The sequence below is a fragment of the Scleropages formosus genome, chromosome 23, assembly GCF_900964775.1.
Source record: "Scleropages formosus chromosome 23, fSclFor1.1, whole genome shotgun sequence".
Taxonomy (NCBI): domain Eukaryota; kingdom Metazoa; phylum Chordata; class Actinopteri; order Osteoglossiformes; family Osteoglossidae; genus Scleropages; species Scleropages formosus.
Window position 1 is genome coordinate 5,528,506 of NC_041828.1, and position 19,787 is coordinate 5,548,292.

The 19,787-nt window shown below is 50.8% G+C and overlaps 1 protein-coding gene across 17 annotated transcripts in view; it reads right to left on the reverse strand.

The window, feature by feature from the left end:
• LOC108930376 (ras/Rap GTPase-activating protein SynGAP-like) overlaps positions 1–19,787 on the reverse strand; it is a 94,420-nt gene that overhangs the window by 35,442 nt on the left and 39,191 nt on the right. For 8 of the 17 annotated variants that reach the window (XM_029248107.1, XM_029248100.1, XM_029248102.1 and 5 more), the window contains exons 4-7: positions 7,306–7,400; positions 6,961–7,017; positions 5,083–5,204; positions 268–421 (exon numbers count right to left, since the gene is read on the reverse strand). In XM_029248107.1, coding sequence (XP_029103940.1) covers positions 268–421; positions 5,083–5,204; positions 6,961–7,017; positions 7,306–7,400 — 428 coding nt within the window. Of the gene's footprint in view, positions 1–267; positions 422–5,082; positions 5,205–6,960; positions 7,401–8,223; positions 8,245–13,691; positions 14,408–19,787 lie in introns of those variants that run through there. The other 9 variants (XM_029248096.1, XM_029248111.1, XM_029248097.1 and 6 more) reach the window with 5 other exon arrangements.

The following is a 19,787-nucleotide window of genomic DNA, read 5'->3' on the forward strand; positions in this document are numbered from 1 at the left end:
CTTTCGCCGCCGAGTTCTCTTCTCGGCGAACCACAGGCTACTGCAGCGGAAACAGATATGGTCATGATGATCAGTCACATGGCGTTTGTGTAATAGCCATGCCCATATGACTGCTCATCTGTCAGTCCGCCAGGATGCTTGGTGATGGAATACAGACCGAACCCTTGAGCATGCCAGATTGAGTCTGTTAACCTCCTCGGTATCTGTCAATCAGTTTATCAGGTCGCCCAGAGCCCCGCCCACTTATCGCACCGCCAACCCACACACCTCGAAGCAGTACTCCTGCCCCAGTATGCTGGAGTGGACGGGCTTGATGATGGCGTCCTCATCCAGCGTGAGGTCCAGGGCCTCTGCCGCACTACTGGGGGACAGCAGGGACTCATGGGAATGGGACTCTTTGAAGCTCTGCATCAGGCGTGTCCTGCGAGAGGCCGAGAGGGACTTTAAATCTCCTGAACTATGAGAAACCCAAGGACACCAGAAATAAAGATCTCCCAGACATTACCTAGTTTTCTTCCACATGCCTGACCCTGTGTGGTACCCTTCTAAAGGTCATGGCCTGAAGGTCTGGAAGAACCTGTGCATTACCTGTGTTCTTCATCATTTCGATTTTCTTTGCTCAAATACAAATACGTAATGCACAGATGTATACCTATGAAATATTTATTACAGCTCTTTGGCAATGCAAATTGTTTTTCCATGTCAGTAAAGCTTCTTGAAGTGAATGTTACAGAAGCAAACTGCAAGAGAGGCAGGAGGACCAGCGCTCAGCCCTCCCTCTGACACGGGTCACCCCCCGAGGGCACACAGCGAATAGAGAAAGAGCAAAGTCCTTCAAGTTGGATGCCATGCGAAGCTACATGAGAGGGGGCGTCGAGACCGTGTGTCACAGACTTCCCGGATTCACAGAGGAAGCGGCGCCAAGCCACGCTGGGCAGCCTGCTGAGAAGCGGCCGAGGATTACACCATGTGAGCACAGCGTTCTCCAAGCCTCGTGTCAGTGGGTAAAGGTAAGGGGTTCATTCTGAAAGCATCCCTGTAACTTAACATCAGCTATTGGGGTCTTTTGTGCAGTTAAGATAAATTCCTTGAACAATGTTCGGGAACTTTTAGGAGCAAAGAACTTAACATTCATCCACAGGAGCAGTGATACAGCAGTAACATTTATATATTTAGCAGATGCTTTTCTCCAAAATGACTTCCAATAAACTCTATGTAGTGTTATGAGCCCACACACCTTATTTACCGCAGTGACTTACACTGCTAGATTCACTACTTATACTGGGTCACTCTTCCATACATCAGTGGAACACACACACTCTTTCTGTCACTCACACACTATGGGGGAACTTGAACAGCACATCTTTGGAGTGTGGGAGGAAACCAGAGCACCTGGAGGAAACCCATGCAGACATGAGGAGAACATGCAAACTCCACACAGATTGAGCGGGGATCGGACCCACGTCCTCTCGCACCACCACAGCTGCGCTACTCACTGTGCCACTGTGCCACTATGCTTTACTACAGTACGGTAGTTGTCCGGTGTAGCATCACCAGCAAGAAAACACAAGCTCCAGTTTAGTGAAGACAGCCATTTTCTAATGTTTTAACTAAAAATATCTGTCAGATGAATGACATTTATAGCAACGGTTACAATTGCCAGCTGTGGATTCTGGGAAACCTACATCATGTGGAAGACAGTAAACAAAGACAAAAAGCTCAAGGGTGCGAAGTTTCTCACAGCAAGGAAATGAAATTAATCTTTTGTTTGTGACAGCTACTGAAAAAAAAAATTACAGTTGTACATCTGGATAATAATAATAATTAATGAATATGAACACGTCAACCCAAAATACTGTGGCATGCATTTCCAGAAAAAAATTAACCAAATGTAATCCCAAAGGAGGATAAATAAATTGTAGGCACACTGAGGCTGGTGGCCTTCAATGAGGCACATGGATGGAGAGGCAGCGATTGGGGGTCATTTAGGACAATAGACACATCCTGCCCCGAAACACACAAACGAGAGATTCTGCCCGAACATAATGACCCACATGTGGCCATCACTCTCCCTCGCTCTCCCTCTCTCTCTGATTCTCTGCATTTATCCTTAATGAATGCAGCTGGGCACAGCTTTAGAGACAGACCAGAGACAATGAAGGGATGGGAGCGAGAGAAGAAAAACGCGAGAAACGTCTTTTTTTAAAAACAGACCCAAAAGGGACGGGTTCGACAATAAGAAAGGAGCGGGTGAGATGCGGGAGGGGACGGTGAGCTCGCAGAGAGCCATCCTTTTATGTAAATTGTCACCGAAGTGAAAGGGGGAGGGAGAGAGGGGGAGACAGATAAAGAGAAGTGGCCCGACAGAGTGGAAACGATGGAAAGAGATTACTGAGAAAACACCGTGCTATGAGGGTGGAGAAGCGAAATGCAGAATTGAGATGACAAAATAGCTGTGCCTGGAGAGAGGGAGCCCCACGTGGCCAACAGCCTGGAGATGGAATCAGAAGCGACGCCAAGCCACCAGATGCAGAGAGCTCTCCGTCACATCTTGACCCTGCAGACACCTGTGTTTGGGCTTTACTTGAGTCGGAGCAACTCGAGACTTCATTGATTGCCCTGGAGGGCCCGTTCAATGATCAATAACCTTGATGATTTGGTGCCCCCAACGGCGGCCAAGAGATGACCCCTGCCATTCCATTGACATACCTACAAATATAACAAGAGCATACAGGGCAGGTCGCAAGGCATGCGAATGCGTAGCCCAGCGAAAGGCGTGATGAGAAAATGCAGTCCCATCAAAGGCCCTTTTCACCGAGCCTGGAGAAGGGGGGAGCAGCACAGGACGGTCAGGCCCTGGAGAACATTAGAGCTGGCTGCTCTGTGTTAGATTAATGAGCCTTAATAATTGCTGTATTTAAGTAATCAATGGTTTTGAAGGGAACAAAAGCAGACACATTTCGGTGCCTGCACCGTCCAGGGGAGCCGAGAGGTGGATTAGCAGGTCATTCCACTCTCTGGTACCATTAAATGAGCCAAAATCAGTCGGTGTGCATGATTGGCCCCTCCGCCACGTCCGACACCAGCAGGGAATAATTCTCACTTGAAATGAGACCTTTTGCCCCGGTATGAGGCCATAAGTTGCCTCAGAGCCCGAGCTGCAGGCGGTCATTCAGGAGCAAATCAATGACACCTGTCTGAAGTTCTTTGTGATAATGGCTCACCTTAGTCAATTCTGATTTCAGAAATGTGGGACACAATAGTCTTGGACAACGTGGCATCTCGTGCTTATGCCAGTCTTGTGTTGTAAAGAGTTCACCAGTAACCCATTCACCAGTGCTGTCTAGGGTTCACCAGTAACCCATTCACTTTTGTTGTCAAGGGTTCACCAGTAACCCATTCGCTTCTGTTGTCAAGGGTTCACCAGTAACCCATTCACCAGTGCTGTCTAGGGTTCACCAGTAACCCATTCACTACTGTTGTCAAGGGTTCACCAGTAACCCATTCGCTTCTGTTGTCAAGGGTTCACCAGTAACCCATTCGCCAGTGCTGTCAAGGGTTCACCAGTAACCCATTCGCTTCTGTTGTCAAGGGTTCACCAGTAACCCATTCGCTTCTGTTGTCAAGGGTTCACCAGTAACCCATTCACCAGTGCTGTCTAGGGTTCACCAGTAACCCATTCACTTTTGTTGTCAAGGGTTCACCAGTAACCCATTCATCAGTGCTGTCTAGGGTTCACCAGTAACCCATTCACTTCTGTTGTCAAGGGTCCACCAGTAACCCATTCACCAGTGCTGTCTAGGGTTCACCAGTAACCCATTCACTTTTGTTGTCAAGGGTTCACCAGTAACCCATTCATCAGTGCTGTCTAGGGTTCACCAGTAACCCATTCGCTTCTGTTGTCAAGGGTTCACCAGTAACCCATTCACCAGTGCTGTCTAGGGTTCACCAGTAACCCATTCACTACTGTTGTCAAGGGTTCACCAGTAACCCATTCGTTTCTGTTGTCAAGGGTTCACCAGTAACCCATTCGTTTCTGTTGTCTAGGGTTCACCAGTAACCCATTCATCAGTGCTGTCTAGGGTTCACCAGTAACCCATTCACTACTGTTGTCAAGGGTTCACCAGTAACCCATTCATCAGTGCTGTCAAGGGTTCACCAGTAACCCATTCGTTTCTGTTGTCAAGGGTTCACCAGTAACCCATTCATCAGTGCTGCCTAGGGTTCACCAGTTACCCGTTCTCCACCCCCTAGGGACGACGTTTGCTCAGCTGAAGCAGGATCAGCGCAGGCTGATCACAGCTCTGAACGCAGCAGCTCTGAGAAGAATCAGCACCAGCTCACTGCCTTTGCCACCAAGAGCAGACGCAGAGAGTTTACACTTCTCGGTTCTACACTGAGCCAGAAACGCACCTCCTGATGACTTCAGAAGGAGTCACAGGGCAACGCAGAAACCCGCCGGTGGCCAAACAGCTGGAAGAGCACTGCATTTCCCTTAGTCGGGTGGCCGAAACAAAGCGCGGGGGTGATGGAGAAGCCGAGCAGGCAGAAGACGTACGGTTGAATGAAAGTTTCACCAGCTTTAGAAACAGAACGAAAGGCACAGCAGCGCTGAGCTTGAAAAGATCCCGAGTTGGCTGTGTTAAGCCGCGGTTAGGGAAACACACATACGAAAGCCACAGTCACCATGCACACGCACGCGCACACACACACTGGCACACATGCACACACGAGGCAAACATACGCGCAGAAACGCTCATCCGCAACGCCGACGCTGACATTAGTGCTTTGAAAGCTGCACGGCACACGCTGGAACACATATTGAGACACAGACCTCATCTGCATGCAGTCCTCGCGCTGCCCCTCCGCCGTCAGAAGTACATACAGAGATGTGCAAAAATGACACGTTTGTAGTGCTTTCTAACAGAGTCGCTCCCACGCACGCTGCCACATTGCCAGACGAGGCCGGCCGGCGGGCGGGAGGCGGGCTGGAGGCGGGCTGGCGAGCAGGTGGGGTGGGGGGTGGGGGGTTGGTGGGGGTCGGTGGGGGTCGGGGGAGGGGGGCACGTCGGCCGTCTGTACCTGTCTTGGTCGGCGCTGCGGAATCGGGGCAGGATCATGTGGCGGAAGCTGCCGGTGCGGTCCAGTTTGGGCTGGCTCTTAGCTCGCTTGATGGAGCCCTTCAACCTTTTGCTGAGGAAACTCTAGTAAGGAGATGGCGGGGGGAAGGGGGGGGTGGGTGTTATACGCACGGTCCAGCGGGGACAAGGTGAGGCGGGTCAGGGCAGACAGGGATGGAGATGCAGAGCGGAGGAGAGCAGAGGGGGATCGGGATCGAGGACAGAGAGGTTGGCGAAGGGAGGACAACGAGAGAGACGAGCGACACGACGAGGAGGAAGAGAAAGGACAAGATAAAAAGGTACCGGTAACAGGTGAACGGGCGACACGGATGAGAGTCAGGGCAACAGAACAGAGAAAAAAACAGTTCACGGCCCAACCCCGGTTCCCACCCCAATCCGGGGGACCCACTCGGTATGCGGGTTCGAGTCCCGGCGAGCCGCTTTGACCCGACTTGCCGGTTAACTGAATAACCGAGCAGGGTTGTGCTCTTCCGGTACCACGGTACACGGCAAGGTGCTTATTTGCGGAGAACGGGACGTAAAGCGTTTCCCTCGCGTCGGCTCATTTGTAACACAAATAAATATTCAATGCGGTTAATTAAAATGAAATAGGTGCTAATTAATCAAACAACTAATTAATTTCGGTGTAATTAAATTGAGTCGTATCCTCTAAATCCACGGAAGGCGAAATCCATGACTTACACTTGAACGGAAGCCACCGCAGATATATCGGAGAAACGTCTTTGCGTTTATCGTTTAATTAGCAAAAAACAAACGCGGGGATACGAGGTCCTGCTAGACCCGAACGGCGGCAGATGCTTGTCGAGAGGAAACGGGTCCATGTGTGGCTGACGGCCTCGTCCGAGCGAACGGACTCGCGTGGCGCTCACATGGCCTGGGAATGAAGGCGTACCGTGGGCCCGTCGGATCGCCGCCGCCAAAACCGTCACCGTTTATGCCAAACGCTGTAGTTCCATCTGATGACCCATGGAGGGAGATATTGGGATATAAATATTAATAGAGACAGCGGATAGCGGCGGCTCTCGGCAGGCCGCTAACGTGACGAGCGGCGCCAGAGCTCATTGAACAGTCCTGCGAAATACGCGGCTCAGGATAAGAGGGCAGAACATCTCCAGGTAGCAGAGGCCAGAGAGGTACCTTCGCGTTCGAACCCAGACCGACTTATCTGGTCGTTACAAATGCGCACGTAAATATGAGGCCGGCTGCGGAGTGAAAATGAAATCATTTCGGGTTGGGTTTGGCATAAGCGGCACTTTGCTTCACGGAGTTCACGTGCAGACAAACACATCACACCAAGTGTTGACAGCAAACGGACGCCTGGGCGCATTACGAGAAACGACCTCAAAGAAATTGCGTAAAAAAGACAAGAGATTAACATGACACGACAAATCACATTATCCAATAAAAATGAAAATGTACACTTTACACATATATGCAGAGTACTGTTACTGGTAACCTTAGATTGACACCGTGAGCTGGACTCTGAGTAGCAAAGGAAGGAGAGAAAGTGCATTGACAGGTACAGCGGTGCACAGAGGATGCACATCCGTAACTGCGGTAAATGTTCGGCAGGTCTTGAGACGACGGCGCCGCCGCATCCAGGACGTGCCGTTCAGAAAGTGTGCGGTACAGGTGTGGACGGCGCGCCGAGTGACGTCGTGACTAACGCCGGCCTGGATTCCGCACCTGTCCGCCACTTACCGGCGAGAGGCAGCAAATGTCTCACTCTTGGCATTTAGAGTAACACACTGCAACTTACAGTCTGCGAAGGCATCACTGAGCGCTTAGGGGTCTGGCGGGGGCCATCCAGATCACGTACCTCCGCCGGGGGCAGGGGTGCGCCACTGATTCCCGCCCCTGGGTTTGAACCTGCGACCTTCCATCCGCCGGCCAAGGGAGCGAAAGCGGATGTGAGGGGGTGGGAGAGAGGGAGGGAGGGGGAGAGAGAGAGCGACCGAGGGAGGGGCCCATAGGGTTGACAGGGGGAGGCGGGGAAGGAAGGAGAGAGGGAGGGGTGCAGAGATAGGGTGAGGGGCCGGGGGACAGGAGGCGTGCCGGCGGACTTTGGGACGGCCCCGCTTGGGGCTGGAGAGGGCGGGCCGGGGGGCGAGGAGGGAGACGGGGATGGGGCGAGGGAGCGAGGACGGGCAAGCGGGGTACTCACGGGTTGTCGGAAGGGTTGAGGAGGGGCAGTGGGAGGGGTCTCCATGCTTGGCTGCTTCCCAGTCGCTATGCTCTTCCGGCGAGCCCGGGCGTGCTCTGGTGGACACGGAGACACGGGAAACGAGGGGGTGGGCGGGGCAGGGTGGGGTGGGGCGGGACAGAAGAGGAATAAGGAATCCATCAGATGGGGAAGGGGGACAGGAAACAGAGGTCAGCGCCACGGCGCTGCTGATACTCATACGAGGTATTTCTCCATCACCGGGCTGCATATTACTTAAGTCGAAGGACGACAGGAGTCCGAAAATAACACGCCGGCATTTCGGCACAGGATGGGCGGCCTTCAGGATGAAGACGTTCAGCAAGATAAATATGAGCCATCAGCGGTGTTCACAGAGACGTGGACGAGGGGGTGTGAAGTCATTAACCTTGCTGCGGGTCCCTCTCGCTCCGAGAACACGTCTCGCTCTGCCAGCGGACTCGCAATCAGAGCCTGGTGCACAGGTGCGTGTGTCGGCGGGACGGCGGATCAACGGAACAGTCGTTCGGAGAGTGCGAGACAGACGGGATGGGACGCCACGCGCTGACACGCGGGCCACGACCCGGAGGGGCGTCGAGGAGGTTGATGGGAAACAAGAGCGCCGACCCCCCCGGGGGCGTTTCACACTCGAGGGTCCCCGGCAGCACACACAAGTTGCAGGCACTTGTTCCTGCTCTCTTTCCCGTTCTCTAGATGCTCTCCCTCCTTCTCTCTCTCTCTCTCTCTCTTCCCAAATTCCCAGTAGAGCAACAGTAACCTTTTTATATTTTAGACACTAAAAATATACTCACTCGCTCCATCTTCCATCCTTCTCTCTCTCTCTCTCTTCCTCTCTCTCTCTCTCTCTCTCTCCTTCTCTCTCCATCCTCCTCTCCCACGCACCTCTTTTACATAATTCCAGCGGTACACTCACTCCCTCCTCTCTCGGTCCCCCTTCTCCTGCTCTGCCTCTTCAGCTCTCCTTCCCAGCCTCCTCTTCTTCTCCCTCTCCATGAGAAGTTTTTCTTCTCCCCAAACTTCTGCCACACTCACCAAGGCACCAGTTGCTCCCCACCCCCGGCGTCGCCTTCCTCACTCCCCCCACCGAGGCTGAGACGCCACAGTCCGGCAGCGGCACCGGCTTTATAACGGGGAGCTGCTGTCACCGCCAAGCCCGTCCGCTCCCCAGGGCACATCGGCGAGACGCAATGAAGCCAATTCTAAAATTAACGCCACCGTGCCAATGAGCTCATCTGCGATAACAGAGAAAACGGGCCCCGATACCAGCGGAAACAGGCACGCACAATCGAGCGGCAAGATAAGCGGCTTTTCGAAACAAGTTGCGCGGCACCAGACGGGCGACACGCTCGCTTTCACGCCGAGAGCTCCCGCCGGCGAGTGTGCGTCCACGGCGGCTCGCACGTGCTGCCGCACTCCATCGGGCTGAGCGAAAAAATGTCACACCCAGTCAGCCCCCACCGCACGTCCGGGCCCTTGTGGACAAGGGGCAACTCCCCTCGGACTCCCTGCCATCTGTGTTCGAATCCCCTGCCGGCTGCTGGGTTTGACATCAATAAGCCACCAGTTGGCGCGACCGCAGCATGCGACCCCGACACGTATGAGGCGGTCACCGCCGGTCAGTGGACATGTGGATCAAATGCACTGTGTTAGCAAGCAGGAGTAAGTAGTTCTTTAATGGGGACGGGGGGGTGATTTTAGTGTTGCTATGGTTACCGAGGTCAGCATTGGACTGAGGTCAATGCTCACTGCGCCGCCTCGAGGCAAAGTCCTATCCTCCTGCCGCCTCTCCCAGCTCCACGCTCGGCTCCAGATGGTCCGGGTTTGGCCTTCATCGGGACTGCCAACCTCAGACGACGCAGCGCCGATTCGGTGTGTGGAGCCTGTCGGAGGGGTGGGGGGTGGATTGGGTGCACCAGCAACCGTAATTCCCAGCTTTGTCCGCATGTCCCCGCTTTCCTCCACCTCACGCGCGTCTCGCTTGTACAAATACGGCGCCGTTGCGCTTGCCATTCGAAAACAGGACCCCGTTAGATGAACTTATTACATTGGAAGGAAACCACTTTAAAAGTGACACGTCCCCGTCGCTGTCAGACGCAGTGCAGCTGATGTGTAAAATTAAGCAAAAGTTTCAAAAATGGTGCCAAAATATCGGCTTGCCGATTAAACGCAAAGAAAAGAGCGCACGTGATGGCATAGTAACCAACTCTCTAGAAATATAACACAGCATCTGTTGTGCACCTTTTTTTAAACTATGAGCTGCAGAAAAGGATTTAATATCTGAGATCTGTTTAAAAAAAAAAATCACTGCAGCCCAGTTATCCAATTAACGATATTATCTGATTTAATTAAAAGCAATCTTTTTCACGGTTAAGCTCTCGGTAAACGTTTTGGGGAAAGCGTGAGACGGTTCATATTGTGTGGCAAGAGCTCTCCAGTAGCGTGACTTCTAATTAATACGTATGAATGAAATCTGATGAGTTCCACTAGGAAAGGTCAAGGACAAAGGCAGGAGGCAGAACCAAAGGCACGCGCTACAACAAATCGACTTTGCTCCGTTGTGTAAAAACATTGTGTTTGACTGATCTGATCTATCAGACGGAGCGGTTATGAACAGAGATGAACGCTTCGATTACGCGTCTTAGGAGGCCGTCGTCAGAGCTTTTTGGCGAGCCTTTCAAATAAAGGAGCGCTTCCTCTCCGGAGAAGAAGCCTTCAGGTCAACAGTTAGATTCTTCCAGCCCAAGAAGTCCTAGGCGACGTCACGCTCGACATCTTCTCCTTCTTCCGATCACTGCAGCCTGTTCTCAGAAGCCCCTCACCTGTTATCTCAGGTGTAAATTAGTATTCAGTGGAGAAGTGTCTCAGGGAACAGCAGGAATTCAGCCATGAGAAACTGGAACAGACTCTACGCGCTCCAGACTAAATTATATTATATTAGCATCGGGTCTCCTGACAGATGGAAGGACAGCCGGTTACAGCGACAGACTCTACCTGAGGTCTGTCTTCAGCTTTTGAACGCTTCACTTTGGGATACACACCTGTCCTGGAAACCTCCCCAGCCAAGGCTAATTTTGGAGGGAAAAAAAAATTAAAAACAAATTAGTCTGAAATCTAAGTGAATAAAAGCGTACGGAAGTAGTTGCATGGTGGTGTCTGAGTAGCTTGATGACGATAAATAAGTGAGTAGTGAAGGGTGATAGTGTGTGAATGGATGAGTTACTGTGTGTGGCTGTCCTGCAATGGACTGGAGTCCCATCCAGGGTGTTCCCCTCTCCCCCAGCTTTGCGCCCAGTGCTTCTGAGATAGGCTCCGGTTCACCGCGACCCTGCTCAGGACAAGCGGTTATTCAACTTGGATGGATTGATGCGGAGAACTAGACGTCCCGCAAAAGCCCTTATTCTTGTCATCCTACAACGAATGAAGACGTGAGGCCTTGTAGCAGACAGGAAATTCCATTAAAACTCTTTGAAAAACATGTTCCTGTTACGTTGATCAGTTTAATAAAGCGCGAAAGGTGCTTCTATTTCAGTCCTTCAATCCATCAAAGTCCTTCAAAGTCTTTAAAGCCAGAGCTCACGGAGACTGTCTTTGTAATCTAGAGCTATATAGAGAAGTCGGGTGTTTTTTAATACCTCTCGCACAAAGTATTTCGGTGCATGAGTCACCCGAAGGTGTTATAAGTTCCGGTCAGAAGTTACTTCCAACGAAAAGGAAAGAAGGACGTTCGTTGAGACGTATACGCACGGCCCTAAACTTGGCCCTGAAACGGATATCGATTTAACCAATTACCCCCATAAGGAAATATTCAGCGATGCAATACATCTAGCTGCATTTTGTCAATAAGTGTGCGAAGGCATTCATCTGGAACGCCGGGGATGGAGCGAGTGACTAAGAGGAGCACTTCAAAGTCACCGCAAAGCACTGTCACTCGTTCCGAAAGGAAGCACGGGAGAAAGGATGTTCCACGTTAACAATATGGCTAATTCAACAAGTAACGATAAAAACGGAGCCCCCAATCATATATGACACATTGCGGGATCCATTGCTGACTCCATGAACAATACGTGGCATGAAAGCGGGAACCGAGGGGATGACAACTGAGAGATACCAACAAATGGAATGCTAATAAAGTCAAGCGCACCACAAAAGTTGTTAGAGTGATTATAGTGATTTAAATGTCAAATATAATGATGTAAGAGCACGTTGTTATTAAAAAAAAAAAAGAATGTTGTACTCCGCTGTATGTGGCAATGACTTCGCTGGCCAGTCGACACTGCTGGATTGATCAGCTTTATTCTAAGGTCCATAAAGCCGCCGTAGAAAATGCCTGAAAAGCCAGTTTTCTCATTTCCGTGGTTCCATATGTGATGACATAGTAAGCAAGGCTTCCTGAGGTGCAGGAAGAGAGCACCGCCCAAAGTTTAAACACGCTGTAAAACAGATCGTGGTTCAAAATTGACCCATGTTGTACATGTATGTATGTGTGTATGTATGGTTTATTCAGTCTGCATTTATCTTTTTTCCTCTGTCCACCTCTCCACCACTGTTCTGTTCTACAATGTCTCTTTGTTTGGTTTCTATGGTAACAATGCCAAGTACCTTCCATTTGATTCATAGTACCTCAGTACATAGAACAGAAGGGAAGAGTGAAAGACACACTGCTATGTAGACACACACACACACACACACACACACACACACACGAGAGAACATTCATACGCCGTACACCCTGCATACACACATGTAAATGAACAGACGCACAGAAAACGGTAGATTTACCATACAGAGCAATGCATGAGATGGAAATAACTCGGTCAAATCTGATACGTGCAGTATTGCATTTTTGTTATCAAATGTCTTCTCCTGAGAGCATCTGAGGGAATCTAGTCTGTACAACAATGGGATATCAATACCTGGCCACATACAAGTACTACGGTAAATGAACAGAAACAGACCAGCAAAATGCAACTCCCTTTTGCCTCACCTATGCACAACCTCACAGTGTGTGTACACAACTTGACTATAAATATATTTATATTTACAAGCCACACACATCTGCAGCAAAATGTTTGCTAAACTGAAAACGATTCCGCATCTGGTTTAACTCATCCGACCCCTCAGCGCTGAAAACGAAGGGATACCGAATGCCATGTTAGTGCATCCGTGTGCATCTGCGTGTGTGGGAGGGCATGTGTGTGCGTGTGCATGCAAGTCTGCGGGCGCACATGTGCGTGGGCGTATGTGTATGTATAAGCATGTGTGTGTGAGTAGTTCTATTCTGAATGTAAATCTGATGTCAGGCTGAAGTGTGTGTGGGTGGAACAGCTTCCAGCTAACTCCCTGAAAGAGCGAGGGGGAGAGAAAGAGAGAGAGATGGAACGGGAGAGAAAGAAGGTGAGAGAAGGGGGGCTTCGTGGAGAGCGAGAAGGGGAGTGGGAGTGTAAACGCTATACAATATCTCCCAGCTTTCTGTGTGTGTGTGTGTGTGTGTGTGTATGTTTCTGATGGAAATTTTTGCCATGTAAGGTTGAGTGCAGTTCAAGACTTTGCACATCAACCGCCTCAAACTATAAAGGCGGTGAAAAAACAAAGGGCCTCAGTCTTGAGAAATACCTGCAGGAGCAGCTGAGTGAGTGAGAGGAACTGATTTAGAGCATGACGTTCCTACTTTGCAAGGATCGCTTGTATGTCGGCTCGCGAACTTCCAGAAATGCTGGAGCACATGACCGCGGTTCACACGGGGTTCACCCTTTGACAGCTGTCTACTGATGACAGGAGACGGGGTCTGTGGACGAGCGTATCCGTTCAGCGAACTTCGAGAGTATCAATAAAGTCAACGTTCATAAAGATGATCTCTGACTACGTCATCGGATGTCAAACGATGTCACGAGTTCAAGTCGCGGTTGAGGAATTCCAGGATCTACGTATACATTTTTATTACAGAGCGCTGTGCTCAACGTGCTCAACGACAGCACATCGTCATCTGGGTTGAGTATGGGAATCATTTCTGCCAGCACCCCAACGCTATAAAACAAGCACAAATACACATGCGGACTTAGTTTTCAGTGGTAGCACCGAAACTGCGAACATATTGCATCTTCGGAGCCCACTTTCTGAACGCTAAGTGTACGTCTAAACTCAGCCAATCAAACCCGTGCTCCCAGCGGAGTTACAAACTGGTTGACCTTTCGAACTAAGGCCTGCAAAGAACAGAATGACATGGAGGGTCGCTGAGGATCCCAGACATTTTCCGATGATGTATCACACACACGGCTGATGTTACACTGTCAGGTCACATGAAGGTGAGTGAGACAAAGTTGAAGACACAGTGAGAAGTTTGCGGCCCCTACCTAGGAGTGGTGGGCAGAGCCGGTGTCCCCCTCCAGACTCCTTGATTCTTTCTCCTTATTTTTTGTTGTTCTTTTCAGTTTTCTTTAGCCACTTGTTGCGAGCGTCTTCGGGTTATTGCGGTGTGACTGCGCTGACGGACCGCCCTAGTGTGAACCAACACAACGGCAGCGTGCCGATGGGGTGCAGATCTGGGCTCGGGGTCGCGTCCCTCTGTCAGTCCGCATCGGCACACATCATCTTCCTCAGCACGTCCACCTTCTCCATATTTCTAACTCTTAGCCCAAATTCTCTCCCTCTGTAAATCAGTTTGCTGTCAGTCTACCCAGCAAACCTCCACTTTCCATCTGAAGGATCCATTAATTATGCAAATCATTCGCATTGTCAGTGATTTATTGTTTTTATTGTTTAAATGTGTTTATGTGGCATTTTGTTCACATGCTTCTTTCTGTTTTTTCTGACTTTCTCAGACTTTCAATTCACTGCCGGCAAAAAAATAAAAAGTCAAAGAGTTGCGCGCCTGAAATAACAAGGATATTGAGTGAGAAACTGAAATGTTTGCTCGAAGCAGCCAAACATTAGTTTAAATAAGGAAAGAACCCGTCGGGTACAGACTATGGCTATAAATCCACGGCATATTTGCAGTAAAAATCAATGTACATCAGGTAACTATGTTTCTGAAGTAAGGAACACTTACAGTAGAAAGACTTACAATTACCGTTACGGTTTGGTTCTTCTACAGCGGGTGAGAAACAGCAATAAATATATTTATATTTAAGTCATTTATACTACACCGAATGAACCGTACATATAGTATTGAGTCGAGATTGTGTGAAATCATGCGTGAATTTCGGTGATTTCATTAACTTCAGAGTACGAGTGTATGTACACCCCCCCAACATGATATCATATTGTGCTTATTTATATACTATAAGAAATAAGAATAGAAAATCTGAGTTCCGAATATTGGAGACTTTAGTTTCTGAGTTACTCTGGTATAAATTCAGTTTCCCTCCGTTTTGTCTGATATTTTTCTGCACGGAAAACTACAAAAAGCACGTAAATTATATATATTACATATATTTATACACGTGAAATGCTGGTAGTCGGTCGGTTTGTACAGCGGGCGCTGAGCACAATCTCAGTCGCGCAAATCCTGTATATCCGAGAGTGTGTGTGTGTGTGTGTGTGTGTTTAAGGTGAAGATCCCTGAGAGGTTGGGTGTTATAACTGGCTGCGGACGCGTGGCTGGGTCTGTCCCCCCCGGGCCCCCCCGGCCCCGCGCCCCGTCGCCGCGCGCACAGAGCCCCGCAGTCCCGCACAGAGCCCGGCACTCAGCGCGCGCCCCTGCTCCCGCTCGGCGCGCTCCCGGCCCCAGACCCGCAACTCGCAACACACACCCGCAATGTGAGCCCCGTTCCCGCTGCCGTTTCCTCGGTAACCTGCAGAATCGCTTCCGAGGCGAAATCCTCTCATGTTTTGGTTCTATAATGACTCTCTTGTATTATTAATTTTGTTATGCCTAAGAATTTATGCCTTAAGTGAAGAGTATTATATATTTCTTTTATTACAGCAACACGACGACAGCGATGATCATAAATGAAGCAGAAGCTTTATGAGCTATGCAGTTTTAAAATGCGCGAGGATCACCGCAAGGACAAAACTTGTTGTTAAGCCATCGAGATCGTCCATGACACGATGATCCAGGCAAAAAAGTGCTGATAAAGGAAACGGCACCAGCATTAATGTTAAAATGTGTGTGCGCGCGCGCGTCTGTGAGTGAGTGTGTGTGTGTGTGTGTGTAAAGTAGCATTAGCGGAGACGTGCGCGCGTGTTCCTCACGGTGCGTTACGCCGGTTCGCCGTGTGCGGGACCCTCCGCTGCAGAGCCGCGTGCATTCCGATCGCGCGCGCTCTGCTGTGCAGGAATGGGCGCGTGCGGCTCCCTCCGCGCGCAGGTTTATCTCGCGCGAGCGAGGGGATGCGCGCACATTAATTCCTCAGTAAATACTTAAAGGTGGGGGGAAAGATGCGTGTCCTGCATGAACCCCCCCGGGAGGAGGAAATTCCGCGACGTGGATCGGCGTGGGACCGGAGGGGACCTTCTGCTCGCTCCGGCGGAGAATCTCAGAGGAGACGCGCTCTGTCTGTCAGGTGTGGAAGAGTTCGAGTGTCCTAACGCGTGGATCGCCGCGTGCCGCCCTCCGTCCTCCCGCGAGCACGGCCAGGTGAAGCGGAGCGCGCGCGCGGCAGCTGCGTGGCTCTCCTCGCGCCGCGCTCCCTCGTGCCGTTAATCCGTGTCGATGGTCGCGCGTCCACGCGTGTTCTTTCTACACGCCTGCGATCGGCCGCACGCTGCTCTGCGCGGTCGGACAGGTGTGCGTGCTGTGAGCGCGTCTCCGCTCCATCCTCTCCATCCCCTCCCTGCGGTCCCGCGTTGGGGGGCGCGCTTCAGAAAAGAGGGAGGCGTCCACGCACGGCGATGTGATGCGGAGTGGTGGAGAGTACGAGGCTCTGCGTGAACTTTCCTCCTTTCTCTCTGTCCCTCCACCCCCCACCCCACCCGCCGCTTTCTCGCTCTCGGTGCCGTGAACGCGGAGAGACACGGGAGGGGGAGGAAGAGGCAGGGGGGGTGGGGCAGTGAGTGGGAAGATTCCACATGCGAGCCCACGGCGCGCGCTTAAACAATGCGCGGACGCAGATCGCGAGGATTAGGAGCCCGGCAATGCGCACGCGTCCCGCAACTGGACGCACATCACCGCGAGTCCTTCACACGCAGGTGTCCAAGTGTCCCCACGGACTCCAGTGTCCTTGGTTCCCCCGCCAAGTCTGCACAACACACTGAGTGTAATGACGGGCAATAAAAAGCCACAAGGCACGTGCACATTCCCCCTGATCCCGCATGTCTCCCCACAGTCACCATCTTTTACTGCGGCTCCAGGACCATAGCGCCGTGTCCACTGGCAATATGAAATGCATTAACCGTGCTGCACATCTGGGAGTGAAATTCTCCCACGGAATGCCAGACTGTTCGCTCATCACTTGGGTCCCACCCGCTGGACTCGAGCCTCCTGATGGTCCCGGGTTCAACGCAGCAGCTTCCCCGTGGCCGGGTGCACCTGTGCGACCGTCACTCCCGGCGAGGTCCTGGTGGTCTCTACCCCACTGGCCCCACCAGGTCCCAAGTGTGCATACATGAAATAAACTGGTAAAACACTGTGTGGGCCAGAAAAAGGGGTGCGGGGAAGGTATGGAGGCACAGGTGACACTCAGGACCTGTCCTTCTACCTGCAGCGTGTCTCAGGACTCATGGACTCACAGGTAACCAAGACAACAGAACAGGTGAAGTTCCTCAAACCAAACAAAACATGATTTCACCTTTTCCCTGAAATCCAAATTCAGCAACATAATGACTACAGTTATTTTTCAGGTTATGATAAAAACAGCAACACTTAAACTAATCATGGCTTCGAGACCTGAACGTAGTCCCAGCCGAGTGACGCTAATGGCTACAATGTAGCTAAAAATACAGAGGTGTGTTAAATATTTCACTGTTGTATTTAGTGCTTATTGGAAATGTTGTGCGATGAATGATGCACATGCGTGACCGGTTGGGGGAGGAGGCTAACACGTATGATCTTGCAGCGGTATCCATGTTATGTCACGTCTTGTGCGTGGCTGGTGCTGCTCTTTCGACTCGCTAGAGCAACTTGTCCCACGTGAATCTGCCGCCGACGTCACGACCAGCGCGGCCGCTCCGCGGGACGAGACAAGGCGGCCGTGTCTCCAAGCGTCTCAAAATGACGCTACGAATTTCCCTGTTCCTTCGCGCTATGAAAGTCCTCTAATGTGGGTGTGTGTGTGCGTGTAACTAACATGTTAAGCGCTCCATGGCGACGGTACATCAGGGAAGGTGTTTTTTTCTGCTAAGTCATGACCTTGTCATATTATTCGTTCCCTTGGAATCTACACAGCAAGATTTTCCCAGCTCAGCTGCTCGTATTCTGCACACTCTGGAGCATCTGCATAATTTATGCAAAACCCAACGCAACGGAGTAAAAAAGTGAATCGCCGAGTTAGAAACGGGAGGTTGACATATCACCACAGTCGCTCGCCAATCTGACGGGTTTCTCTGGGAAGAGGCGTCGAAAAAGTCTTTTTTAGATGAGCCGCTAATTGCTGCACTGAACAATAATTTAGTTAAATGCTCAGGTTGTGGCTATGAAAGCGGTGCTGGTGAAACACCAACAGGCCGCTGCTCAGCGGGAGGGCGCAACACTCCCACACGCTGAGGGTGCGGCCCAGTTCGCCGACGGGGCCCAGGGTTCTACGGTTGGGTGGGGGAGGGGTCGCGGACCCTTTCGGCCCGTTGACCGCACCAGCGCCCAGCCCCGAGCCGTCAGCGCGAGGTATGCAGTGGCCCCCGAGGGGCCCGCGGTCCGAACGGAACCACTGACCGGCAGCGGGACCAAAGAGGTCAGCGCGCAGCTGGTGCCGCACAGGCTGCCGAGAGGAACGGGGGACGGCCGAGCGCAGGGTGGACAAGGATAAGACTATGGCGGGGATCAATATTATTTTGTCAATTGTTGTGAGATCACATCACAGCATTTTAAAATAGACTAATAAATGTGGAGCTTTCCCAGTTTCCCAGGCACCAAGACGAAAACCCGCCGATTTCCGTGGAGTGCAGGGACACCTTTTCAGTGGGATCTGAAAGCGCAATCACGGGAACCAAGGATTGCTTGTTGTGTTGTGTGTTATTACACAGCTTGTCATGCTGCAAATGTGCTTAGCTGCCAAAGGAGGGGATGCAAGGTGGAGAGCGCTGGCTTTTGGGAGGCAGTCGGGGGAGGGGGGGGGTGGGATCCAGAATCACCAGAGTACAGAGGGATTAACTGTGGAATGTAGAGGAAAGCATAAGACGGCTACAAGGAGTGACGTGAAGGAGAATCAGTGTGAACACGTATATCAGCAGGAGACATTTAAGGTAAAAATACCTCGATATTAAAATCACATGGATGCAATGTTTAACCGACATGCTTTACGGAAAATGTAACCAATCTTTTATGTCTAATCTGATTTAGAAAATACATAAAGATGGTCAGAAATAATCTTTTTTAGCTACTTTTCGCCACAGTTGAAATGACACCACAAGCATGTTATGTTCTTCAACAGCACCCCCCCCCCCCCCCCCCAGCTCCCCACAACCTTTTTTAATCTTCAAACATTTGGTACAGCTGGGAGGACACAGCCAATGGTGGCACTTGGATCCAACCAATTCGCATCTTTCCGAGAGGAAGGGAGACGACGGAGCGCTGCCTCCGGTTTCTATGACAACAGCAAGCCTACGATGTAGACCTTCCAACCTGTAACGCTACAGAGAGGGGATGGGGGGTCTGAAGATGGGGGAGAGAATGGAGGAAATCTGGGGTGTCTGGGAGGGAAAGGGAATAAAAGTAATAAATTTAAGGAGGGGTGAGAGGAATTTTGGAGCGCTCCCGTCACAATGGTTACAAGACATCTGCCACCACTTCTTCAACACGTCTCTCTTTCATCTCCCTCATCTCGCTCTTCCCATTTCTTTGTCTACATCTCCCTCGCTCACCTCCCATAGCCCTACTTTTCCTTTCCTCTTCTCCATCTCTTTTTCTTGTCTCTCTCCCCCCATCTATGTTTTCTGTCTCTCTTTCCTTCTCTGTTTAGCAGTCTCTGTCGGTGCTCTATAATTATTACCATGGTTACCATGAGATCCCTGATTTGATTCCAGCCTTTATAGATTTTTTTTGTTCCCTTTATTAAACTTTGTTTCTTATTTCTCCTCCCTGTGTTTTTGGAATGGCGAAAATACGTTTTCTTATATCTTTCGTTTCTGCAACTGACAACACACATCAAAGCAAAGGCAAAACAAAATTACCTATCAGCAAAAGTGACAGTAGGTGGAAGATGGTGACAGCTGGGTACATATTTTATAATGACGGCATTTAATTTGGCACTCGGTATTCCGCTTTCCATCCTTGGCACCACTTTGGAATCCATTACAGTAACACACACACACACATGCACACACACGCGCACACACGATGCCAGCCATGTATAAAG